Consider the following 25,540-nt stretch of genomic DNA (forward strand, 5'->3'; position numbering starts at 1 on the left):
GGGAACCCAAGGTCGAGAAAGAGTGTTGACATGTTGTGGGGTTGGCAACCAATGTCACAAAATAGTATATGTACTAATTGTTTAATGAGAAGCTAGTTTGTTCTGTAAACCTTCATCTAAAGTACAATAAAAAAAAAAAAGTAAACAAAAAAAAACCCCTAAACAGCAGTGTCCTTAAATGCTAGACTGAATTTATCAAATGATAAGTAAGGAGCACTTAAGGTTTTTATTGGAGAAACAGCATTATCAGAGTACTTTAGAACAATGGATATCACAGTGTGGGCCCCAAACCAGAACCATTAGCAAATTCTCAGGCCCCATCCTGATTCACTGAATCAAAAACTTTGCAGTCTGTGTTTAACAAGCCCTCCACGTGATTCAGATGCATATCAGAATTCGATAACAACTACTTTAAAACAATTACGCCAACAGCACTGTGTAGTGTGGATCAGAATGGAGAAATAGTTTAATGACACAGTAATTTATTTGAGATGTAATGGAAAGTGAGATGGCAGGATCATTATGGCAACTGAAGCCCTTAACAATTGATATCTGGGGAGAAAGAGTAACATGAAGATGACTGTGCTTTGGAGAATGGTAGTAGTTTAAGAAATAATGAAGTCAGTAAATACAGACCAAAGTCCTTACTGTCTTCTCCGAAAATATTCACTTTAAACATTCTTATAAATGCATTACCAAAGTAAGGCAAGGCTCTATATTATTTTCACATGATTGATAACTCTCATATAGAGCTATCCAAAGATAGCTAACAGGCTATTTTGCTTTCTTCCTTGACCATGAGGTGATACCCTAACCCTACACACTGCATTACAATATACACGTTTTCAGCCACAGGGAAACATAATGGGAAAATGTACAATGACTTACTTAAGTTATTCTATTAGTTCTATATTTATGAAGGAACATCAAGAACAAAACAAAGTCAAAAAGGCTCAAAGGAAAAGAAATGTATAAACGTAAAAGATGAAAATAGATTTTATATTAAAGGTAATTGATATTATCAAAAGTAGAATGTGAAACTTTAATATTTTCAAATTAAAACTCTAAAAAACATGGGCATCATCCTTAACTTCTCTCTCTCATACCCTACACAGACTCAATAGTAAATACCATTGGCTCTCTACTTTCAAAACATATCCAGAATCTGACAGCTTATTGCCACTCTGGTTCAAGCCACCATAAGCTCTCCTTTGGATTACTGCAACAGTTGCCTGTCAATCTGCTTTTGACCTGGCTCATTATTGTCTATATTAGGGTTTGGCAAACTATGGCCAGCTGGCCAAATCTGGTGTGCCACTCGTTTTTGTTAGTAGTTTTACTGGAACATAACCACAGCCATTCATTTCTGTATTGTCTATGGCAGCTTTCATGCTGCAACAGCAGAGTTGCGTAGTTGTAACAGACCGTATGACCCGCAAAGACCAAAATCCTACCTTTACAGAAAAAGTCTGCCAATCCCTGGTCTATATGCAACATGGTAGTCACAGTGACCCCTTAAGAACATAAATCACATCATGTCACTTTTTTGCTCACAATCTTCTAGACATTTCCCATCTGACATCCCTAAAATTATGTTTGCTGTTCCTCTACCTCCTGAAGCAGTCCCACTTGGCTTTTGCTTATGTCTAACTTAAATGCTCTTCCCCAGATACTTGCATTTGCTCCTCACTCCCTTATGTTATTTTTAGCTCAAATGTCACCCTCTCAGTAAGAATTTTCTTTTCTATTTAATTTTGAAATCATTCCTCTTCATGAGCACCACATTACCACTTTTGGTGCTTTATTTTTCTCCATAATACTTTTCATCTGACATACATATTTGTCTCCTTCTAGTAAGTAAGCTCCATGGAAACAGGAATATCTGACTTCTATTCACTGTTGTATTCCTACTACCTAGACTAGTTCCTGCCACACAGCAGACATCAATAAATCTTTGTTAAGTGAAAAAGCACAGGAACAACAGATAAATAAAATTAAATGATCATATGGGATACTGAAAATTGAGACATTTATAAATTTATCTTAGAATTTCAAGACTAAGAGAACTGTGGTTCTCAGTATAACAGAAGAAGATAGATGAATATCTTCTAAAGATGCTTGAATTGCTATCATTACTTAATGTTGTATTCCTCAGGTAAATAACTTTCTATAAATAGGGCTATCAAAAGGATCACAATTCTAGTAGAGTTACTTGGGCTCACAGCTTTCAATACAGAAGCTTCATATAAGAAAATATAAAAACTGCTCTATCATTAAAAATAGGTGAGAAAGTTACAGAGAAATCTTAAATCATTTAAGAAAGCTGGATATGTCACTAAATATAAAACATTCTCTTGGCATTTAAGTTGGTGGGTTATTAAAAAATATGAAAAAAAAACTTCAATAAGTTTTAAACTATTATGTGCCTTCAGAGAAGAGGTTTAATTTCTAAGTTTTTAACATGTTCGTTGTGAATTTAAACTGTTCTTTTGCATACAACTCAAACAGATCGTGTAAACCTCGTCAAAGAATGACTCATTTTACATGACTGAATATGTCTATAATTAAATCGAAGTTTACTTGATGCTAGAAATTTACACTAGAAATAACAGGAAAATCTAAGAGATGAATTATTTTATTACAAACTCAAAATAAAAAATAAACAAGAAAGATTAACTTTTGTAAGAAGTTATACCTTTTAATCTAAATTGATTAGGGAATTACTAGATAGCACTGTACTCGCTAACTTTTATGTTCAATATAAGTTCTGCCATTTTGTATGGCAAAACACATCATCATATTGAACTACTGGGGGTATAAACTGCAATTTATGAAAAATAAATAATGTATCATGATATGTGAAATGGTAGTTAGAAATAGTTATCTTCAGTAGTTTCACTTTGGCCTATACTTGGTATTGTCAGTTTTTGTTTTTTTTTTAATGGTAGCCATTTGGGTAGGATACAGTGCTTCTTATTGTGGGGATTTTCCCCTTTTATCATTCTCTCAATGCATGCAAAGTTTTCTCAGTCATTTATCATGCTGCATGACCTCTTAATAGTTCAGTATTTTTTAAGCAAAAAGATACTCTCTAACATAACTACAGTCCAGTTATTAAATCCAGGAAATTTAACACTGATAGAATATTTTCATTTACTTTATGGTTCATATTCCAACTCTGTCATTTAACCTGGTAATATTCTTTATAGCACTTTCATCCTTCAGTGTAGGCTTCAATCCAAGACCACGTATTACATTTGTTATCACATCTGTTTAGTATTCTTTAATCTGTAACAGTTCTTTAGCCTCACTGTACTCTATAACACTGACCTTTTTGAAGCATACGTGCCAGTTTTTCCTGGAATGTTCCTCAATTTTGGTTTGTCTGATATTTATTCATGATTATATTCATGTTATCCATTCCTGGCTGAAACACCATGTAAGTGATACTGTGTTCTTCTCAGAATGTCATATCCTAAGGCACATGATATGCATCTGTCCTTATTATGATAATTTTGAAAATTTAGTTCAGGTATTATCCAGTTTCTCCAATGTGTAGTTAGTATTTTTTCCTTTTACAACTAATAAACAATTTTTTGAGAGACCTCATTGTGGATTTAATCTGTAGTTTCCTCAGCTGAGTTTAATTTCAATTACTGTACATTTCTAAACACTTTATTTGGGCGGGTCTTACAAATCTGCTAGGGTTTCATTCTTTTTTTAATAGTTTCTTGTTCCCTGCCAATATTTTGAGCTTCAATATTTGAAGAATATTTTGTTCTTTTCACCTTAGGTAGCTCTGTAATCCATGTTGATAATTCCAATATCAGGTCTTTGCAAGTCTCTGCTGTTATTTCTTCTAGGTCTCTTTCATGGTGCCTTGTTTCCTTGTGTATTTGAATGTCTGACTCTGACATGTTCATCTGTACTCTTTTGTGGGAATTCCCTGAAGCCTGTGCATTCCTCTAGTGAGGATTTACATTTACTTATGTCATGTGCCTAGAACACTGTCATCTTGAGATTACAATGAAATTCACTCTGGTGATGTGCATTTGGACTGCAAATCTGCAAAGAGCTAGTTTGCGGTTCTTATCCCTCAGGGATAGATTCTTCCCTTCCGACTCTTCTTGGCACTAAGGCCAACTTTGCTTACAGTTTTCTGGAAGTAATAAGCCTTTACTTCTGGTTCACCCTTACATGATGGTGCAACTCTTGGGCAGGGGGTGGGGAGGGGGTTTCAGCCTTATGAGAAGGTTTATCTAATTGTGAGATGCTACCACTTGGGCAGGCTCTAGACCTGTGGTGTCCAATATGATAGTCACTACTATATGTGGTTATTCAGTACTTGACACGTGGCTTGTATAACTGAGAAACTAAATTTTTAACTTTATTAATTTTAATTTAAAAACTGAAGCAGTGAAAACATTTTTTCATTAAACGTAACTTTACTACTTTGGAAGGAGTATATTTCACTTTAACCTTTGAAAATTTAGTGTCTAAATTAAGATTTGCTTTAAATGTAAAATATACACCAAGTTTTGAAGATTTAGTATGAAAAAACTATGTAAGGTATTTAATAATATTGTTACATATGATATTAAATTACATGTTGAAATGATAATATTTTAGATATATTAGGTTAAATAAAATGCTATTTAATGTCATGTTTCTTTTTCTTTTGATGTAGCTACTAGAAAATTTAAAATTACAAATGTGACTTATATTGTATTTCCATTGGACAGCACTGCTCTAGATTTTCTGTTCCTTCTGCCTTAAAAGGCAGAAAATTTAAAATTACAAATGTGACTTATATTGTATTTCCGCTGGACAGCACTGCTCTAGATTTTCTGTTCCTTCTGCCTTAAAAGGCTATCAAAACCGAAGTTTAAATCACCAAATTTGGTAAATGCCTTCAGGACAAAGCAGTTTTAGGGCTCTACTTAACTTCTTTGCTCTGGAGTTTTTTTCTTCACTCAGGCCAAAGGAGCACCAGAATCACCTGGAGTGCTTAGTAAAACACAGATTGCTAGGTCCCACCTGCAGAGTTTCAGATTTAACAGGCTTATGGTGGTGCCTGATAATTTACATTCCTAACAAGTCCCCCAGGTGATGCTGATGTTGCTGGTCCAAGATTCATACCAACTGAGAATCACTAACTTAGACTTTTGCCTTAATATCTTCTCAGTACTTTTGATACTTTTAAGAAGTTTGGTATTTTATTCAGCATTTTTTTTGGTGGGGGAGGTTGGGGTATTTTCACCAGGAAGACTATCAAAACTGCTCTTGTCAGTCACCTAATTAACCCAACCAAGGAGTCAATTCTCAGTGCTTATCTTCCTTGATTTATCCTGACAACGCTGAACTTTACCTGAGCTGCATGATTCTGAAAAACAGTGACAGTTAATGAAAACCATCCAACTTTGTGTGCTTAGTGGAAAGAACGACCCTTCCCCATATGACTTAAATAAGACTCATGAATGCCTCGTTTACCTATGACAAAGCCAGTCAGACACAGACCCTCTGAATTCCCATTTTTTGCTTCAAAAATGATTCGTTGAACTATTTGTTTCCATTGATCAATCAGAACAAAAGGCTTGTTAACATGATCAAACTTTTAACTTTCTCTCCATCCCCCAGCTTTCTAAACTCTGATCTAACCTCAGCCTGAGCCAGCATACAACCTCTCCTTAATGACCCTGCTCTGCTGACCTCAGGAAAAAACATTCCCTGAACATCCCACACACACACACCTGGTTCTTTCTACCACTGTTTACTCCTTCCTATAAAAGGCCTGCCTGACCTTTGAGATACTTGCAGATTTTCATGGTTGAAGAGTTCTCTATATTGCAATAGTCCCCCGTCCCTATTGTAATAATCTTTGAATACATTCTCTTATTACCTAGGTCCAAATGTTTAACAATCCTCAGCACTTGAAATAGTTGATCACTCTTCACTTGGTTTACAGGAAACTACACTCACCTAGTTTTCCTCACCGGTTGTTGCTTCTTAATTGTCCTTTATTGGTTCTTCTTGCTAAACTCTTAACACTCGACTGTCACAGAGCTCAGTCATTGGTCCTTATCTGGTCTTCATTTATACTCATTCTCTTGGTTATTTCTTCCAGTCTCCTAGTTTTACTTACCATTTATCCCTGACTAATCACTCTGATGACTAAAATGCATCTGAGCCAAGCCATGGTCTTTTCAGTAGCCTCATAGGCACGCAAAAACTGGATAGTGAAAAAGGAAAACAGAAGAACTGATGTGTTCAAACTGTGGTGTTGGCAAAGAATACTGAATATACCGTGGACTGCCAGAAGAACCTGTAAATCAGTCTTAGAAGAAATAGAACCAGAATGTTCCTTAGAAGTGAAGATGGCGAGACTTTGTCTCACTTACTTTGGACACATCAGTTAACTATATTTTGGTCCTGAATATACAGGTGATCTTACAACTCTTGATGAAAATCTTAATGTGGATATCCTACTGCCCCCTCAAATATGTCTAACCAAAACCTACTCTTAATCTTACGTTGTCTTAAAGGCATCATCTTCCTTTTCTTCCTTCTTGATGATTTGTCTGTTTTAGCTACAAAAGAGCTTAAAGTGGTAGCTAGAATTGTTAAGATGTCATCCTCACCCCCCTTCAAGATTCTCATTCCCTGGGTTATTCAATCAAACACTTATCTAGGTATGATGTAAAGGAACTTTGCAGATGGGATTAAGGCTACTAATCAGCTGACTTTACGATAAGGAGAGTATCCTGGGTTAACCAGGTGAGCTGGGTATAATCACATGGGCCCTTAAAAGCAGAAGGGGAGGCAAAAGAGTTAATCAGGCAGATGCTACAGAAGAAAAGGTAGGGACTAAGAGCAGGAGAGCATGAGAGCATGAGAGAGACTTGACCTGCCTTCACTGGCTTTGAAAGAGGAAGGGGGGGGGGGCATAAACCAACAAATGAGGGTAACCTGTAGAAGTTGACAATAATCCCACCCATTTGCAGTCAGTAAGGAAATGGGGAACTTCAGTACTACAACTGCATGGAACTGAATTACATCAACAACCTGAATAAGCCTGGAGACAGATTCTCTCCTACAGCCTCCAGATAGGAACACAACTGTGCTGAAATCTAATTTCAGTCTTGTGAGACTCTCAGCAGGGGTAAAAATCAAGTCATGCTTCTGGCCTACACAACTGTGAAGTAATCAATTTGTGCTATTTTAAAACTGCTAAACCTGTCAAAATCTGTTAAATAGCAACAGAAAATAATACACTTGACTAATTCCCTCCTTTTCTACTCCTATTGTCACAATCCTTTGTCAGAGTGGTTTAACTACTAAATAAGTAATCTGCAAAACAAATTCTAGAAGTTTTATTGAAGCACACAACACACGATTTATAAATTGAGGAAGCACCGAACTCAGTGAAAGCAAGCCTCACAAGTGAAATCGGCATTCCAAGGAATGGGGAAAGTATCAAAAAATTATACTCTCAAAAAAGGAACTAAATCATGGAGAGGGCGGTTACAGGAAGATCAATGAATACTGTAATAATCACAGCTTGACTGGATATATGTCACACAGTTATGGTAAATAAAAGTCATACATATCATAAGTAGCTTAAGTAAAGAAATCACATGCTAAATTCTGACTGGCTGATTACTTTGTAATAAACCACAAGTTGTGTTAAGCAATTCCTTGGAACAAATTATAATATCTGATAAACATGTTTTTCAGAGTAGAAGTAGATTCCTGACAATGGTTAAAAGACAAGATAGAGTCTTAATTTTATATCAAGTTACAGGACGAAGTCAGGGCCCTAGTGATAAATCTGCAGTTTTTCCACAAACTAAGTGCCTCAGATTTTATGTCCTTACCTTTATCGGTGATGCAGGTTAATATTACAAGAGTCTCCGACATTACCTGTCTTGAGTCTCTTGATTCACCAGTACTATGTATCTCATATTAAACAAGAATTTTCTATAGAATAAAGTCAAAACTCTTACAGTATTAAAGAGCCCCCACCATTTGATATTAACTTGTTCTATCCTTCACAGCATTCCCCGAATAGTCATGCTCCTGCCACACTGATTGTTACTACAACATGTCAAATGTATCTGTCTTGATGCCTTGTTAATGCAGGTTCTTTCTCTGCTTAGAATATTCTCCATCTTTTTTGTTCAGTTAGATTTAACTTATTCTTCTGGGCCCAGCTGAAATGTTATACCCGCCACCCCTAGACAGATAAATTATTATCCCCTTTGTCTTCCCACAGCATTTTTGTTTAAAATTTCATTATATTTTCCCATTTTTTCCTTGTGTTAAACAATGATCTATTTTCATATCCTGCTCCTCTGTTAGATTATATGCTGTTTGAAGGTGCAGACTGTATATGTTTCTTCTGACACTTTTCTTTCCCAAAATCTAACCCAATACTCACAATGTCTATTGTGTTTGTTTATACAGGCATATCGATCCTTCACCTTTCCATTTTGACTCAAATATTTATGAAGTTTTCAAATGTATGTTTGTTTTAACAGTCTTGTGTTTTCAGTAATTTCATATTCACACAAATTGTCTGTATAAATGTGTCTTAGATTAAGTAGAATTAAAGAATATAAAAATGGCAATGTAAAGATTCCTTTGCCATGATAGCATATAAAATTTAAAACTTCATTTAATTTGCTCAGTGGACTCTCTGAAAATAATACACTATGCATTACCTGTTAGGATAAATTAAGTAATATTGTCATTTTAAGAGAACTTTATAAACATAGTAAGAAAGACATGCTTCATAAAATTACTGATAAATCATTCTACTGTTTAGCAGATTATTTTTAACATAAAGTTTCTAAACTATTTTCAGATGTATGACTCTCTTTTGAATCCTAAACATTTACAAACACTTAAAACTAGGGTCTTAGTAAATTATATGTTTAAACAGGAAATAAACCATTTCACCCATACGTGAACAAATATCAAGGAAAAAATTCTTTAAAATGTACATAATATTGATAAGAGATCAACCTATATATTTTTAGAAACTGTTGCTCTAAAATCATCTTTCTAAGGAGATTATCTTTTCTTAGAAATAATTTTAACTAAATGATAATTTTTGTTTCTAAATCTAAAAATCATTCTCCAAAATTCTGTCACTTGCAACAGATACATGAAAAAGGTGTTATTATCAAGTGCCTTACGGGTTATTTACGTTAGACCATCATCTACTCTAGTCAAATGATCTCACCAAAATGTCACAAAGAATACGGTGTTATTGTCTTTTTCTCTGCATGCTGAGATTTCCTAGTGTGTTTAAATGGTACTGCCGTACTAGTCCATCAACATACATGCCATCCCATCCTCACTCTTGTATTTCTAAACCTATACCCTAATTTGCTTCTTCATCGTTTCGTCATTATTTTACTTAAAAACCTACTCAGACACTCCAAATTAAATTATCGTATTTCTACCACTGTGTTCAGGTATCCATGGGCAAATTTAAAGTTTACAGATGTGCTAAAGAATAAAAAAAAGGTTTTGAAGGATAAATCAAATCCATAAACCTAATGGGTATGTTTTTGTACTGCAAAGCAACATTTCAAAGCGTAAGTCAACAGAAATGTTTAAGAAAAATGTTCAGTAGTTCAAAGGGAGTCATTTTAAGCACTGCAAATTAGACTGAAAAAGAAAAATACTGAATGTGATTCATAAAAAAGTGATAGTCAAGGTGTTTTATTTGATTAAAGCTTACTAATCTATAATATACAAATTCTCCCAGTTCAGCAATATAGGGCCCATTAACAGTGCAACATACTTTTGAAATCCTGATTTGTTTTTGTTTTTCTGTTAAGGTTTCAATGCTAGTATAACAATTTGAGGATCAGAATCTTCAGGATCATCCCTACCTTAGTTAAAAAAAAAAAAAAAAATCAATTCAACGGTAATTTTTCATTCCATTTTCACCTAGCTAACAATGACAACTCAAAGCAATTCAACTGCTAACCCTACTTATGATGTGTATGTGTACATTTCAAAGTCAAAAAATCTGGGACTATAGTCATTACTACAGTAGAATTGGCAAACCAAGTGGTGTTTATACTAAACATTTTACTATTTATTCAGGCAAAAGTTATCCCCACCGTATTTGTTTCTCCATCTCATCTCTTGATTTCACTCCTTTCTCCTGGTTTTATAGTTCCTTCCCTTATTTATTTATGCATCCTGGACTCTGTGGTTGATCACTTTATTCTCTAAGCCTCAAAGTTCCCATTTATCCCTTGCCTTCCATCCTCAAACCCCCAATCCTACTTCAATCCTTCACTCATCTTCCCCAGACAACCAGCAACCTAAGCACTGATGAAAAATAATCATACCCAGTTGTGTAAAGTGCTTGGGATTTCTTAGTATACTAATAAACATGACAAGTGATAACTACCTCTAGCTACTTCCTAAGTAACTAATTTGTAGTGGTCCTTTCTCTAATGGAAATTTATTTCATCACTAAAATATTCTATTGAAGAGATTTACCAATTTCTACTTATTAAATAACAGTTCCTTTCTTACCATATATTAAAACAAATACATCAAATGGTTAACACAACAAATGCCAGACAATTCTTTCCTTAAAGAGTTATACATTCTAAGACAGCTAACAAAAGCTCCTTTACCTTCAGGGGCATCAGCATCACATCTCTTTGGCACAGAAATGGTTGAATTGCCTTTATGGTCATCATAAGTAGTATTGTTCTGGAAGATGACAATATAGTTAAAATGTAAATATTACTCTAGTATATTTTGATTAAAAAAGTAATCAATATATTTTGATAAAAAAGTAATCACATTATGAACTTTATACCCTGCAATTATCTTAAACTGGAGTCCTTCGGTGGTGTAAACTGTTAACATCTTAACGTGCTCAGCTGCTAAACTGAAAGGTTGGAGGTTCAAGTCCATCCAGAGGTTACCGCAGAAGGCCTAGTGATCTATTTCTGAAAAATCAGCCACTGAAAACCCTATGGGGCACAGTTCTACTTTGATACACGTGGGACAGTCATGAATCAGAATCAATTCAACAACACTGGTGGTATTTCTTAAACTACACTTATCTAATATTTCAAAAAGTAAATTTATTGTAAAATTTGAATTAGAAGAAAAGAATTACAATAAATTTTAACATCTAGGGCTATTTGCAACAATTATTTAGGGCCTGTGATAAACAATAGAGCTTATTCTCAGGACAAACAAATCCTATTTCTAATCCAAAGATAGCATCCAAAAAAGATTTAAACTACTTATATTTTTCCAGTGTGGAACAAGAAGAGTATCTTTTGTCCATGCAAAAAACATGACTCTCTCTCATCCATAGGAGAATGTTTAATAGTGAACACGTGCAGGGGATGAGGCAGGAAGGGAGTAAAAAAATGTAAGAAATATTCAGGTTATCTTCTCATAGTGTTTCTTAAACCACTATGATTTGTGCCATATCTTTGTTCTGCCTACATTATTCCTTACTATTTTCAAAAAATTAATTTTTTAACATTTAGCAATATCACAATGGTATTGATTGAGGATTTGATCTGTTACAGGAAGTACAGGATCAAGCACTAACATAAAAAGTAGTGATCTGGGCAGTCTACATTAATAATGCAAGGCTTAAATTAGGCCCTGAAACATGGATATGATTTGAATTGTCAGAAAGTAGGGCAAGAAGTATTTTAGAAAAAAGAAACAAACTACAGAAAGGTTGAATCAGAAATGATCAAAATATTTTAAATTGTCAGAAAATAAAAAACTAGCTGTCCAGTTACAACTAGAAACCTACAGGTGGCTTTTGAGATCAATAGTATAGTATAAAGAAATCAGTGGAACAAATAATGGAGATATTCATCATGTTAAAAGAAATCCCAGTTCCCACAAAAATGATAATTATAAAGCCTCTCCTGTGGGATTCACAGCACCAATGAGCAGACATACCGTGCTTATCAAAACTGTTTTGAGGTGGCATGTTAATCCTTAAAGCATTATTTTAGAAGTAGTATGAGTTTCCATAAAGTGCTGAGATAAAGCTCAGTAGCTTAGTAAAATGGGCCTATTTAAGGAACTATGATAATGAAATTCAGTATATTATTTTAAAAAGAACCAGCTGCTATCGAGTCAACTCTGACTCATAGTGACCCCATGTGTGTCTGAGAACTATGCTCCATAGGATTTTCAGTGGCTGCTATTCAGAAATAGACTGCCAGGCCTTCCGAGGTGCTTCTGGGTAGACGTGAACCTTCAACCTTTTGGTTAGCATCCAAGTGTGTTAACCATTTGCACGACCCAGGGACTCCAAAAAGAACTTGGTATGAAACAAATATGAAGATGCTCAAAAATTGGAATGAAAAACCATTTTTATGCCATCCCTCTCAAAATACAATTTTGTCTTAAATATCACTATCTTTAAAATATCAAAATAATCAAATTTTAAATCTTATACTTACCTCTATTAAGTAATTTTGGCTTCCATACATAACATACTGGGGAGCAAGACTATATATCATGTAGCTAGTGTGAAGGACAATAAGCAAAAGTATCATGCAGAGAAATAAGAGTGCTTGGGGCCTGGTTCTACCTCTTCTGATTTTATATAACTGAAAAGAGAAAAGACATTGACCGTCTATCAACATTATGCTCTATTTCTAAGGCATTAAGTCCCACCCTTATGCTAGGGGTAAGATCAACAAAGTTAATTCATTTCTTTTTTCCAAAATAAATACTAGAAGTTCTTAATCATTCCAAATAATTATAAGGATGATTAAAACCATGATTCTTTCCCTGCAAAGTCTTTAGGCTTAGTTTTATGTTTCTTTTAAAATCATGGCAAAACATCTATATCCAAAGGATCCTATAAATGATCCATTAAATACTGAAAACCTGGAGAATATATTATTAATCACGTGGTCTATCTCCAGACAAACCTAAACTTATTGCGAAACAGTGTCCATTAGAAGTTCATTAAGCTAAGAAGAACTGTGAGCCACCTCTGGTTTTATCTAAAGATTAGAAGAATGAGTTTAAACTATAATATCAGTAATACATTTATAGCTCTCTCTCTCTATATATATATATATACATATATATATATCACTGTACAAGAACAGATGTTACATATTTATAAATATTCTTTTCTATGAAATACTCATAATTTCCTCATAATCTGCTATAAAACTATTTTATGATAATTTGACACCTTGACTATAGATATTTTCACAATATATAAGGAATCCAGGTGACTTTCTTTGTTTCAATGGCAAAAACACTCAATTTAGCAACTATGACATTACCTCTTTGTTTTACTACTAGATTGTAATAAAGTATAATGTAACAGAACTCCAATTATGGATGGGATGATAAAATGCTCACCTAAAATCTACAGGTCCCAGATTTCCTCACAGCTAGTAATGGCCATGTGATAAAATGTTAAACATTGAGAGGAGATGAGAAGTATTCTGGGATTTCTGGGAAAATCTTGCTCTATTGATATAGGTGTTACACCTTCCTCCTATTCATCTTTTTCCTCGACTAGAACATGGACAGAGGATAAATGGATCTATAGCAGCCATTTTGCAATCATGAGGGAGAGGCCAAGAGAATTACAGACACACTGGACCTGACATTTTTGAGCTACTGAAGGAATGCTAGATTTTTTTCTCCCATTAGCTCAAGCCACTATTTCATTGGGTTTTCTTTTGTTCACAGCTGGAAGTAGTCTCTACCTGATAAGCTTCATTTTAAAACTCTTAATTTATCTCAACATAGGTATAAAGAAGAAAATATCACTTTCTCAAATCATACAGTACTCTGTCTTAGTTATCTAGTGCTGCTATAACAGAAATACAACAAGTGGATGGCTTTAACAAACAGAAATTTATCTTCTCACAGTTTAGGAGGCTAGAAGTCTGAATTCAGAGCGCTGGCTCTATGGGAAGGCTTTTTTTCTCTGACAGCTCTGGAGGAAGGTCCTTGTCACTTTAGCTTCTGCTTCCTGGTTCCCTAGAGATCTCCATGTATCTTGGCATCTATCTTACCCCATCTCTCCTCTGCTTGCTTGTTTAATCTCTTTTATATCTCAAAAGAAATTGACTCAAGATACACACTACACTAATCCTGCCTCATTACCATAACAAAGACAACATATTCCCAAATGGGATTATAAGCACAGGCATAGAGGTTAGAATTTACAACACATACTTTGGGGGGACATAATTCAGTCCATAAAACACTCCTTAACTCCTAGTAGGGAAGGCCATCTTTTGAGCTTTAGTGTATCTATTTGTGCTTCAATGTGTCTCCATGTAGTCACACTAATGAAAATAATTACTGTATTATATACCACAGTTTCTTGACCTCTGTACTACTGACATTTTGGGCCAGATAAGTCTTTGCTGTAGATGGCTGCCCTGGGCACTACAGGATGTTTAGCAGTATCCTTGGTCTCTACTCCCTAGATGCCAGTAGCATCCCTCAGCTGTACCAACTTTTTATGTCTCCAGACATAGCCAAATATTCCCTAGGGGGCAAAGTCTCCCCTGGTTAAGAACCAATGCTCTCTGCAAAAAGTACTTTTACGTTAATATGAAGTGAAAAAGCTAGTAATTCTATGACTTGTGATATCTAGATATAACCTCTATACTATAAATTTAAGATAATTTGTAATGATGGACATTATGCACAAAATTATGAGAAAAAAAGTAAAATACTGTAATATACTCACTCTAATCCAAAAGAACCATATGCCAATATTTCGAATTCCTGCCATTGAAGTAAAAATAAAGTACATAATAATAACTGTTATAAGAATATAATCAAGAGGAAAAACCTGAAAAAAAAGATGAAGTTAAATTTAATACACCAACTTTAAGAGCTCTAAAATCATATAAAATTAACTGAAAATTTCATTATTGATGTTTGGTAAATGTTTAAAATATTGAACCTGATTTATATTAGGCTAACATGATCATACCCCACCTCCCCATCCCCCCAAAAAAAGACTCAAAAAGAAAAAAAAAAAGTTTACCGAATTATTTAGTACCGTTTTCTTCAGAAATCTTATAACAAATTAAATTTTCAATTACATTTATATATGGAATAAAGATTTCATTAAAGATGAAAAACAAAAATAGTTTAGAAAACGCCACCTAAAGTTTTATAATGATTCCCAAATCATGTGTAACATAAGAGTTCAGCAATATATCAATATAATAATCTTTAAATCAACATCAGTGTGAAAATTACACACAAGTAAAAAGTCAAATTAGGAAAGGGCAAAAGCATATTCTGCAAAGTATTAATTGATTTGTCAGCAAAATGATTTTATGTGGAATAGATGTCAGAGTGTTTGCTATTGTATGAAATGACTGACTTTTTACTTACTGTTTGTAGTACAGGCAAAAGCATATTCAATGGATTACTCAGGTTAGTTCCAAAAATTATGAAACCAGAATCTATTCCAGCTGAATGAAGAGCTTTGTCCAAACTACTATATAAAGAATAAATTTATATATGTAACGCTAGCACATTTTCAGTTAAATTAGAAAGAATACCATCATAACTTAAAGATGCAAATTCACCTGAGTCAAACTAAAACCAGGGATAATAAAAATTAAACCTCACTTAAATATCTTACAGATACTGTTCAATAGATACAGAATAAAATACTATTTACTCAATCTATATAGTCATTTTTTAAGTTACTGCTGAGAATGCTTCAAGGAAAATAGCTACTTAAGATGAATAGGCTATCCTAATGGAATTTCACTGGGAATGTGTATCTCAGGATTTGTATAAATGCTTTAGAAAATGTGTCTATTGTACTTACTTTGACAGGAATAGAGAAATTACAAACAGCAATGCAACTAAGATGAAAAATATTCCCCAAATGATCTAAAAGCAAAAATATATTCATTAAAATAAAGCTCTGAAGTTGATATTAAAAAGCACAAAACCATTATGCTCAATATGAGTTGCTAGCATAGGACAATGATTAACTAAAATGATCCAAGATATATTTTAATTTAGATATAATCCCAGGCATTTGTCACTTCAATTTTCATTTTAAGACTAATTGATTGGGAACATGTACACAACAGAGACAATGCATTTGAAAAGCCTTCATTAATAAGTAAACAAATAAGATTCTTTGCTAGACCAAATAAGGTTTATAATCAGTTACACTCAACTATAAACTTCAAAGCTAACTGAAAAGTATAATAAGACCAACATGCACAAAAAAACACAACCAAGAAACTAATCAGATTATATTATCCTGTTAAACATAGGGAACACGGAACATTTCACATAGAAGTAATGATACACATAGTGGTTAAATTATATAATAGTCCAGAAAAGTTCATATAATCGATAATATTCCTGAAGTACAGTATTAACAACTGAAGCAACCAGCATGCAAAACAATGTTTCTGTGGAAAAATGTGTTAAGCACTGTAATTGGTGGAACATATTTTCTTCTACTGTATTGCCTTCACATTAGGGATGGTAGAAAAAAGAAAAAAAAATTATTGGAACTGGATCTCTAAGGAATAAAGTTTCAAAATAAAAAAGGAGTGAAATCTCTGTTAGCAATAAACCAGGCTTTTATTCCTTGACATCATCTTCCCCAAGTTCATTGGGAACTGGGCTGGAGAGTCAGCAAGGTAAGGGCAAAAAAAGGAGAATCCCACTAAGCACAGTTAAATGTTTTCAGCTTCTTTGATCGGAAATATTAAGATGTTCCCAGATAACAAAAAATCAGTGAATTTGTTGCATACAAACCTGTACTACAAGAAATATTGAGTCCTTCAGGACAAAAGGACACTGGACAGTAATTCAAATCCACATGAAGAAATAAAGAGCACTGGTAAAGATAAATATATAGGTAAAAGAAAGTATAAATGAGTTTTGTTTTTAACTTTTTTTCTCCTATTTGATTTAAACGACAACTGCATAAAGAACTAATTATAAATCTGTGTTGATGGGCACACAATGAAAAAGATGTAATTTGTATGACAATAACATCACCAAGGAAGGAGGAGGAAATTGCTACTTAGGAGCAAAGTTTTTGTATACTATGGGAATTATACTATTGAACTAGATAGTCTAAGTTAAAATGTTACTTGTCTACAGGGTAACTACTAAGAAAATAACTAAAAAACATATAGTAAAAGAAATGACAGAGAATTAAAATTGCATAATAGAAAACATTTAATACAAAAAAAGTAGTAGTAGAGGAATACAAGAACAAAAGATGTAAGACATAGAAAAATGGAAGATGTAAATCTTACCTTCTCAGTAATTACAGTAAATATAAATGGATTAAACACTCTAATTAAAAGGCAGAAACTGGAAACTGGAAAAATGGACTAAAAAAAATGCACATTCGCAATCCAACTATATGTTGTCTCTAAGAGCCACATGTTAGATTCAAAGAAACAAATCAACTTGAAAGTAAAAAATAAAGAAAGAAAAGACAGACCAGGCAAACAGTAACCAAAAGAGACTTTAAGACAAAAATTATTACTAAAGACAAAGGACATTTTATAAATATAAAAGGGTCAAGCAATCAAGAAGCCATAACCATTATAACTGTGTTTGTTTGCAACTGATAGGAGAGCCTCCAAATTCATGAAGCAAGAACTGACAAAATTGAAGGGAGAAATGGACGGTTCAAGAGTAATAGTTGGAGACTTCAGTGTTCCACTCTGAATAACAGAACAACTAGACAGAAGATCAACAAGGAAATAGAAGACTTAACACTATAAATCAGCTAGTCCTAACAGACATCTTAATAACACTCTATCCAACAACAGCACAATACGTATTCTTTTCAAGGGTATATAAAACATTCTCTAAGATATACCATATTTTAGGCCATAAAACAAGTCTCAATAAATTCTGAAGGATTAAAATAATGCAGAGTATATTCTCTGACCACAATGGAATGAAATTAGAAATCAACAGCAGAAGGAAATTTGGGAAATTAAAAAACGTGAGGAATTTGAACAACACATTCCTAAAATAACCAATGGGTCAAAGAATAAAAAGAAAATTAGAAAATACTTTAAAATGAACAAAAATGAAAAACAACATACCAAAAGTTATGGGATGCAATGAAAGCAGTGCTTAGAGGAAAACTTATGCCTATAAACACCCTATATTAAAGAAAGAAAAAAAAAGTTGCCATTGAATTGATTCCAACACATGGCGACCCTATTGTGTCAGAATAGAACCATGCTCTACATGGTTTTCAATGACTGCTTTTTCAGAAGTAGATCACCAGGGCTTTCTTCCAAGATGCCTCTGGGTGGACTCGAAGCTCCAACCTTTTGATTAGCAGCCAAGGAAATATCTCAAATCATTAACCTAATCTTCAAACTTAAGGAACTAGAAAAATAAAAGGAAACGAAAACCAAAGTGACCAAAAGATAGGAAGTAATAAAGCTTAGACTAGAAATATAAAGAAAATCAACAAATCTATAATTTGGTTCTTCAAGAAGATCAACAAAACTGATAAACCTTTAGGTAGAATGATCAAGAAAAAAGAGAGAAGGCTCAAATTATTAAAATTTGAAATGAAAAGGGGATTTTATTACCAATCTTAGAGACATAAAAAAGATTATAATATGAAGAACAGTTGTACAATATGTATGAACCATTAAAACATTATGCTAAGTAAGCTAGACACAAAATACCACATATTGAATGATTCCAATTATATGCACAACATTGTAAATATATTAAAAATCAATGAATTGTACACTTTAAAAGGATGACTTTTGCGGTATGTGAAATATATCTCAATGAAAAAAAAAAGCTGTATAGGGTCCCCAATCACTTTTCTACAATTCTGGTATTTAAAACATCCTAGAAATCAAACTTTTCCCATTAATTCATTTGTTAATAAAAGTTCACTTAAACTAATACGGAACTTTTTAAGTCTTTAACCTACTTTCTGTGAATATTTGTATATTCGCTGCAGAATTATTAATGTGCTTGAACAAGGGATGCTGCTCTGGACCCTCTAGAGGGTGTTGTTTAATATACAATGTATAACATACATATGGAATAATAAGGCTAGCTTGAATATAACAGGGGATGCAAGAGAGATAGGAAATGTGAGAAGCTGGGGCACAGTCCTTAATACAGGAAAAGGTTCATTACCAAGTGAAGGTAGAAGCTGAAGACTAGTAGGCAAGATAAAGAAAAGTACACCTTTAAAAAAGAAATAACTAGCATTTAAAATTAAAAACAAAATATGACTAAAAATAGTAATAATATAAAGAATAAGTCTTCCTTTTAACCCTTCTATATCCAGTTCTACTCTTCAGTGGCGATTACCATTAGTGGTTTGTTAAGAATCCTTCCAGAAATAGTGCATGTGTGTGTGTGTGCATGCACATCCAAGACATTAACTGAAAGAATATTTACATACACAATATTTGCAACCTGAACATCAGTTTCAATTAAAATAAAGCACATCCTGAACATTTTAAATTATTTAAGATATATTTCTTTTTATATAGATACATGGAGCTTTGATTCATTTGAATGACTACATAGCACAATACTTCCTTGTATGGATGTAACAATTCATTAAATCAGTCTCCTACTGATGAACACTGGTTATTTTCATAATTTGGTTATTATAAACAATGCTGCAACAAACAAAAAATGATTATTTTAAATGACGAGACTTTATTTTTTAGAATAGTTTTAGGTTTACAGAAAAACTAAGTTGATGTTACAGAAGTTCTTATATACCTTTTTTCCCTGTAGTTTCTCTTATTACGAACAGCTTGCATTATTATGGTACATTTGTTACAATTAACGAATGAATACTGATACATTATTATTAACTAAAATCCATAGTTTACATTCAGGTTCACGCTTTTGTATAATCCTGTGGATTTTGACAAATTCATAATGACATGTATCTACCATTACAGTACCATACAGTATAGTTTCACTGGCCAAAAATCTCTGCATGCCACCTACCATATTTTTAGGCAAATAATGCACACCTACTATGTTTGTTTTCCAACTGTGCCCTCCCCTCGAGGTATTTTTGTAAGTATGCTATGCTAATTTTTTTTATAGCAACATGAAAAAAAAACTGGCATAGCGGCGCTTACAAAAATATCTTGCTTTGGAAGAAACTGCCAAACTAATTCCAATGTGGCTGAACCATTTTGCATTCCCACTAGCAAATAAATGAGAATTCCTGTTGCTCTGTATCTTTGTCAGCATTTGGTATCTTCAGTGTTTTGGACTTTAGCCATTCTAATAGGTAGTGTATATTGATATCTCATTGTTCTTTTAATTTGCAATTCCCTACTGACATACGTTGCTTCCAGGGGCATTGATTGTTGATCCAAATAAAATGAAATCACTGACAACTTCAATTTCTTCTCCATTTGTCATGACGTTGTTTATCAGTCCAATTGTGAGGATTTCTGTTTTCTTCACCTTCAGGTGTAATCCATACTAAAGGCTGTAGTCTTTGCCCTTCATCAGTTAAGTGCTTCAAGTCGTTTTCATTTTTGGCAAGCAAGTTTATGTCATCTGTATACTGCAGGTTGTTAGTCTTTCTCCAATCCTGATGGCACATTCTTCTTCATACAGTCGAGCTTCTTGGATTATTTGTTCCTACAGACTGAATAAGTAAGGTGAAAGGATGCAATTCAGCTGCATGCCTTTTCTAATTTTGAACGCCTTGTTGCGTTCAAACAACTGCCTCTTGATCCATGTCCAGGTTCCGTGTGAGCACAATTAGGTATTCTCACCAAATTCACCCTCTGATTTTCAACTGCATCATTTCTATTTCTGATACCAGTCTAATTATGTTGTCTTTGTAAGCCAGTAGATGTTTTTACTTGTAAATTTTGAGGATTTTTCTTCAAACCTAAAGGTTTTACTAGGAAATTGTGCATCAGTTTCCCCAGGTACCAAGTGGCTATTTCAACATGTAGACTCATGTTCTTTTATTTCTGGAAAGTTTTCTTGGATTATGGTTTTAAATATTCTGTTACACTGTTTTGTTTTGCTTCTTCAAGGACACCAATTATACATATAGTTTCCGTTTTGTCTTCCATTTCAATATTCTCTTTCTGACCCTTTTTACTTCATCTCGTTTCTTTTTTTTTTTTCTCTTGGCTGTTTTCCTGCCTTTCTTTAATGCCCTTATTAAATTTTGATTGAGTCTGTTATCCTTTGAGTACCTCGTAATTTTGTCTACATTTCTAAAATTAACTGTGTTTTCTCCCATTTTTTTTCCCTTCTGAGTTCAACTCTCTTCATTTCTTCCTGTTTTTTTGGCCATTTCTGTTTTTAATTTTTGAATTTCTGATTGAAACGCATCCTCCTTTCTCTAAATGCTGATTTGAAGATATTTAATTGAGTTTGAAGTGTTGTATTACAATGTTCTGTCTGCCTCATAATTTGGAGGGGATAAGGTAGGGTTTTCATCAGCCAAAGAGTTTGGATTCTTGTTTTCTGTTACAGTAGCTTTATGTAGATTTATTATTTTCTTCTATTCATTTTATGGGTTTGGGGGTGGTTTTAAGGGTCTTAGGTTCAATGGCACCTTTGGTAAGAGTAACAAAGCACAGATTTTTACTTTTGTTGGTGGAAAGAGGAGTTATTAGTTCTCCAAATTTTTGGTTCTCTTTTATCTTGTAGGACTGTACTTTTTTACTTTTTGCTTCTTTTCCCCTTTACTATCCAATTTCTAAATGGCTCTCTCCCTTCCTTTTTTATCTTGTAAGTGATGCCTTTAGAAGAATGCCACCTCACATGGCAAACATTTTAAAACCCCTTCCTTATTCTCAGTGCAGTGCTCTACCAGGACGTTTTTTCAATATTTATTCCCTTACTAGGGACTTTGGGGGGGCTTCAGAGCAACCTTATGCCCACCACAAGATCTCCTTTTCTCTTTCTCACATAATTTTCCCTTGATTGTTTTTGTTTAACACAAAGGTTTGCAGTAAGAGTTGGAGAGAAAGTCTACTGGATTTTCGTACTTTTTCTTTTTCCTTTTTTTACTTATAAGTAATGTGAAGTTTGGGAATTCTTAATTCTGCTTATACTGAGGATGTGGTTTCCATGTAGTTTGATTTGCTATTCCACTTTTTTGAAGGATAGGTGAGAAGCCGTGGAATTAAGTAGCTACCATTATCTTCAGCTACTGAAGTTCCCCAGATCTAATAGTTTAAGATCACTAGATGGAAATTTTATATATAAAGCTTTGATACGGGCAAACATAAAATAGACTATTAAAATATTTGAGAAGCCATGAACTTTGAATTTTAATTATAATAAATGTTAAAAGGAATTACGGTTTGTTGAGATTATGTTTTATCAGAAGTAGCCTGGGGCAAATGAATAAATATTTTTTGTAAAATTAAAATTTTGTATCAGCTAAGATGGAGCCCTAGTGGTGCCGTAGTTAAGAGTTTGGCCACTAACCAAAAGGTCAGCAGCTTGAATCCACTAGCTGCTCCTTGGAAAGCTGATACGGCAGTTCTACTCTGTCCTAGAGGGTCGCTATGAGTCAGAATGGACTCGACAGCAGTGGGTTTTGTTTGTTTTATCAGCTAACGCGTAAAAACCAAAAACCAAACCTGTTGCTTTCAAGTCTGTTCCAACTCATAGCAACCCTATAGGACAGGGTAGAAGTGCCTCATAGGGTTCCAAGGAGCAGCTGGTGGATTCAAACTGCCAACCTTTTGGTTAGCAGCCAAGCTCTTAACCACTGTGCCACCAGGGCTAACATACAGTCAGATTATATTGTTAAAATCTATCCTGAGCCACAAAACAATGATCATTTGATGTTATTAATCTAGAAAAGGATCCACACTTGATCCAAAGGAGCACCTGTTGGCTAAGTCAGAAGCCAATAAAATGGTCTGGAGAGGATACTGAATGAGGGAACTCTATGTTAAGCTGCTTTTATACTCTTCTTTATTAATTACATATTAAGCTGACATATATTTTCAGAGAGCCTAAATAAACAACAAACGATGTGGAGGAATCTTATACGTAGATAACCCACTAAAATGATTATGTTTAGCCCACAAGCCTCTTTAAATTAAACTACCATAAAGAAGGTGAGAAATGGCATATTACATGCTAAGCAGGCATGAGAAATAAGCCCATAATATCTAACTAGTGTTACACAGTTAGATATTGAAGAATAACTGAATTAAAAACAGCATTGCATGCTAAAAACTTCATGACGTTAATAATACAGTCACCTAATTATTCTGATGTGTCCAAATGATTAGAAAACTAACATAAAATATAAATTTGGAAATTTTAACCTTTTTTTTAGAGTAAAGATTAGTATAGACATGTGATTATTGGTACATTATATGATTTAATCCAGAATGTATCAAACTACGAGTTCTATATTAATCTATATTCAGACCATTCGTCCCCTCTTCCAAATTCTAATTCACACTGAATTCCAAATTGCACTGAAGTAAATGTTTAATGAAAATTATTTTATGAAGAAACAATTATGTGTTTGGCTATTTAATACAATTTTATTGATAAGTGGAATCTGAATATTTAGAAAATGTGAAGCAGCCAAGTATACTTTCTTTCCCAACACACATGGAACATTCTCCAGAACAGACCACATATTAGGCCATAAAGCAAGTCTTAACAGAATCCAAAGTATCGAAATATTACAAAGCATCTTTTCTGACCATAAATCCATAAAAGTAGAAATCAATAACAGAAAAAGGAAAAAAAATCAAACACATGGAAACTGAACAACACCCTGCTCAAAAACTACTGGGTTATAGAGAAATGATGGAATAAAGAAATTCACAGAATCAAAGGAGGATGAAAACGCATCCCATCAAAACCTTTGGGACACAGCGAAAGCAACGCTCAGAGATCAGTTTATAGCAATAAATGCACACATCCAAAAAGAAGAAAGGGCCAAAATCAAAACATTAACCCTACAATGTGAACAAGCAGAAAGAGAGCAGCAAAAGAAGCCATCAGGAACCAGAAGAAAGGAAATAATAAGAACTAGAGCAGAATTAAATGAAATAGGGAATAGAAAAAATATTGACAGAGTTAACAAGAACAAAAGCTGGTTCTCTGAAAAGATCAATAAAACTGATAAACCACTGGACATAATGACAAAAGAAAAACAGGAGAGGAAGCAAATAACCCATATAAGAAATGAGATGGGTGATATCACAACAGATCCAATTGAAATCAAAAGAATCATAACAGAATACTATGGAAAACTGTACTCTAAAAAATTTGAAAACCTAGAGGAAATGGACAAATTTCTAGAAACTCACTACCTACCTAAACTAATACAAACAGAGGCAGAAAAATTAAATAAACCTATAACAAAAGGAGAGATTGAAAAGGTAATTAAAAAACTCCCCCAAAAAAAAAAAGCCCTGGCCCGGATGGCTTCACTGGAGAATTCTACCAAACTTTCAGACAAGAGTTAACACCACTACTATTAACACTATTTGAGAGCATAGAAAAGGATGGAATACTCCCAAACTCATCCTATGAAGCCATCATGACCCTGATACCAAAACCAGCTAAAGACACTACAAAAAAAGAAAATCACAGACCAATATCCCTCATGAACATTGATGCAAAAATCCTCAACAAAATTCTAGCCAACGGAATTCAACAACATATCAAAAAAATAATTCACCATTATCAAGTGGGATTTATACCAGGTATGCAGGGATGGTTCAGCATTAGAAAAACAATCAATGGAATCCATCACATAAATAAAACAAAACACAAGAACCACATGATCTTATCAATCGATGCAGAAAAGGAATTTGACAAAGTCCAACACACATTAATGATAAAAACTCTCAGCAAAATATGAATAGAAGGGAAATTCCTCAACATAGTTAAGGGCATTTATACAAAGCCAACAGCCAACATCATCCTAAATGGAAAGAGTCTGAAAGCATTCTCCTTGAGAATGGGAACCAGACAAGGATGCCCTTTATCACCACTCTTATTCAGCATTGTGCTGGAGGTCCTAGCCACAGCAGTTAGGCTAGAAAAAGAAATAAAGGGCATCCAAATCAGTAAGGAAGAAGTAAAAGTATCTCTATTTGCAGATGATACGATCTTATACACAGAAAACCCCAAAGAATCCTCAACAAAACTACTGGAACTAATAGAAGATTTTAGCAAAGATTCAGGATATAAGATAAACATACAAAAATCACTTGGATTTGTCTACACCAACAAAGAGAACTTAGAAGAGGAAATCACCAAATCAATACCATTTACAGTAGCCCCCAAGAAGATACAATACTTAGGAATAAATCTAACCAGAGACGTAAAAGACCTATACAATGAAAACTACAAGGCACTACTGCAAGAAACCAAAAGAGACCTGCATAAGTGGAAAAACATACTTGCTCATGGTTAGGAAGGCTCAGTATTGTGAAAATGTCAATTTTACCCAAGTGATCTACAGATACAATGCAATCCCGATCCAAAT

The 25,540-nt window shown here is 33.8% G+C and overlaps 1 protein-coding gene across 3 annotated transcripts in view; it reads right to left on the bottom strand.

Moving 5' to 3' along the window:
• LMBRD1 (LMBR1 domain containing 1) overlaps positions 1-25,540 on the bottom strand; it is a 145,507-nt gene that overhangs the window by 14,561 nt on the left and 105,406 nt on the right. The window contains exons 10-15 of one of the 3 annotated variants that reach the window (XM_023735863.1): positions 15,857-15,921; positions 15,412-15,514; positions 14,753-14,857; positions 12,480-12,629; positions 10,665-10,743; positions 9,812-9,902 (exon numbers count right to left, since the gene is read on the bottom strand). In XM_023735863.1, the coding sequence (XP_023591631.1) occupies positions 9,844-9,902; positions 10,665-10,743; positions 12,480-12,629; positions 14,753-14,857; positions 15,412-15,514; positions 15,857-15,921 (561 nt within the window). In that variant the 3' untranslated portion in view covers positions 9,812-9,843. Of the gene's footprint in view, positions 1-7,130; positions 9,903-10,664; positions 10,744-12,479; positions 12,630-14,752; positions 14,858-15,411; positions 15,515-15,856; positions 15,922-25,540 lie in introns of those variants that run through there. The other 2 variants (XM_023735862.1, XM_004381356.2) reach the window with 2 other exon arrangements.

This window comes from Trichechus manatus, unplaced genomic scaffold, assembly GCF_000243295.1.
Source record: "Trichechus manatus latirostris isolate Lorelei unplaced genomic scaffold, TriManLat1.0 scaffold00083, whole genome shotgun sequence".
Classification (NCBI taxonomy): Eukaryota; Metazoa; Chordata; class Mammalia; order Sirenia; family Trichechidae; genus Trichechus; species Trichechus manatus.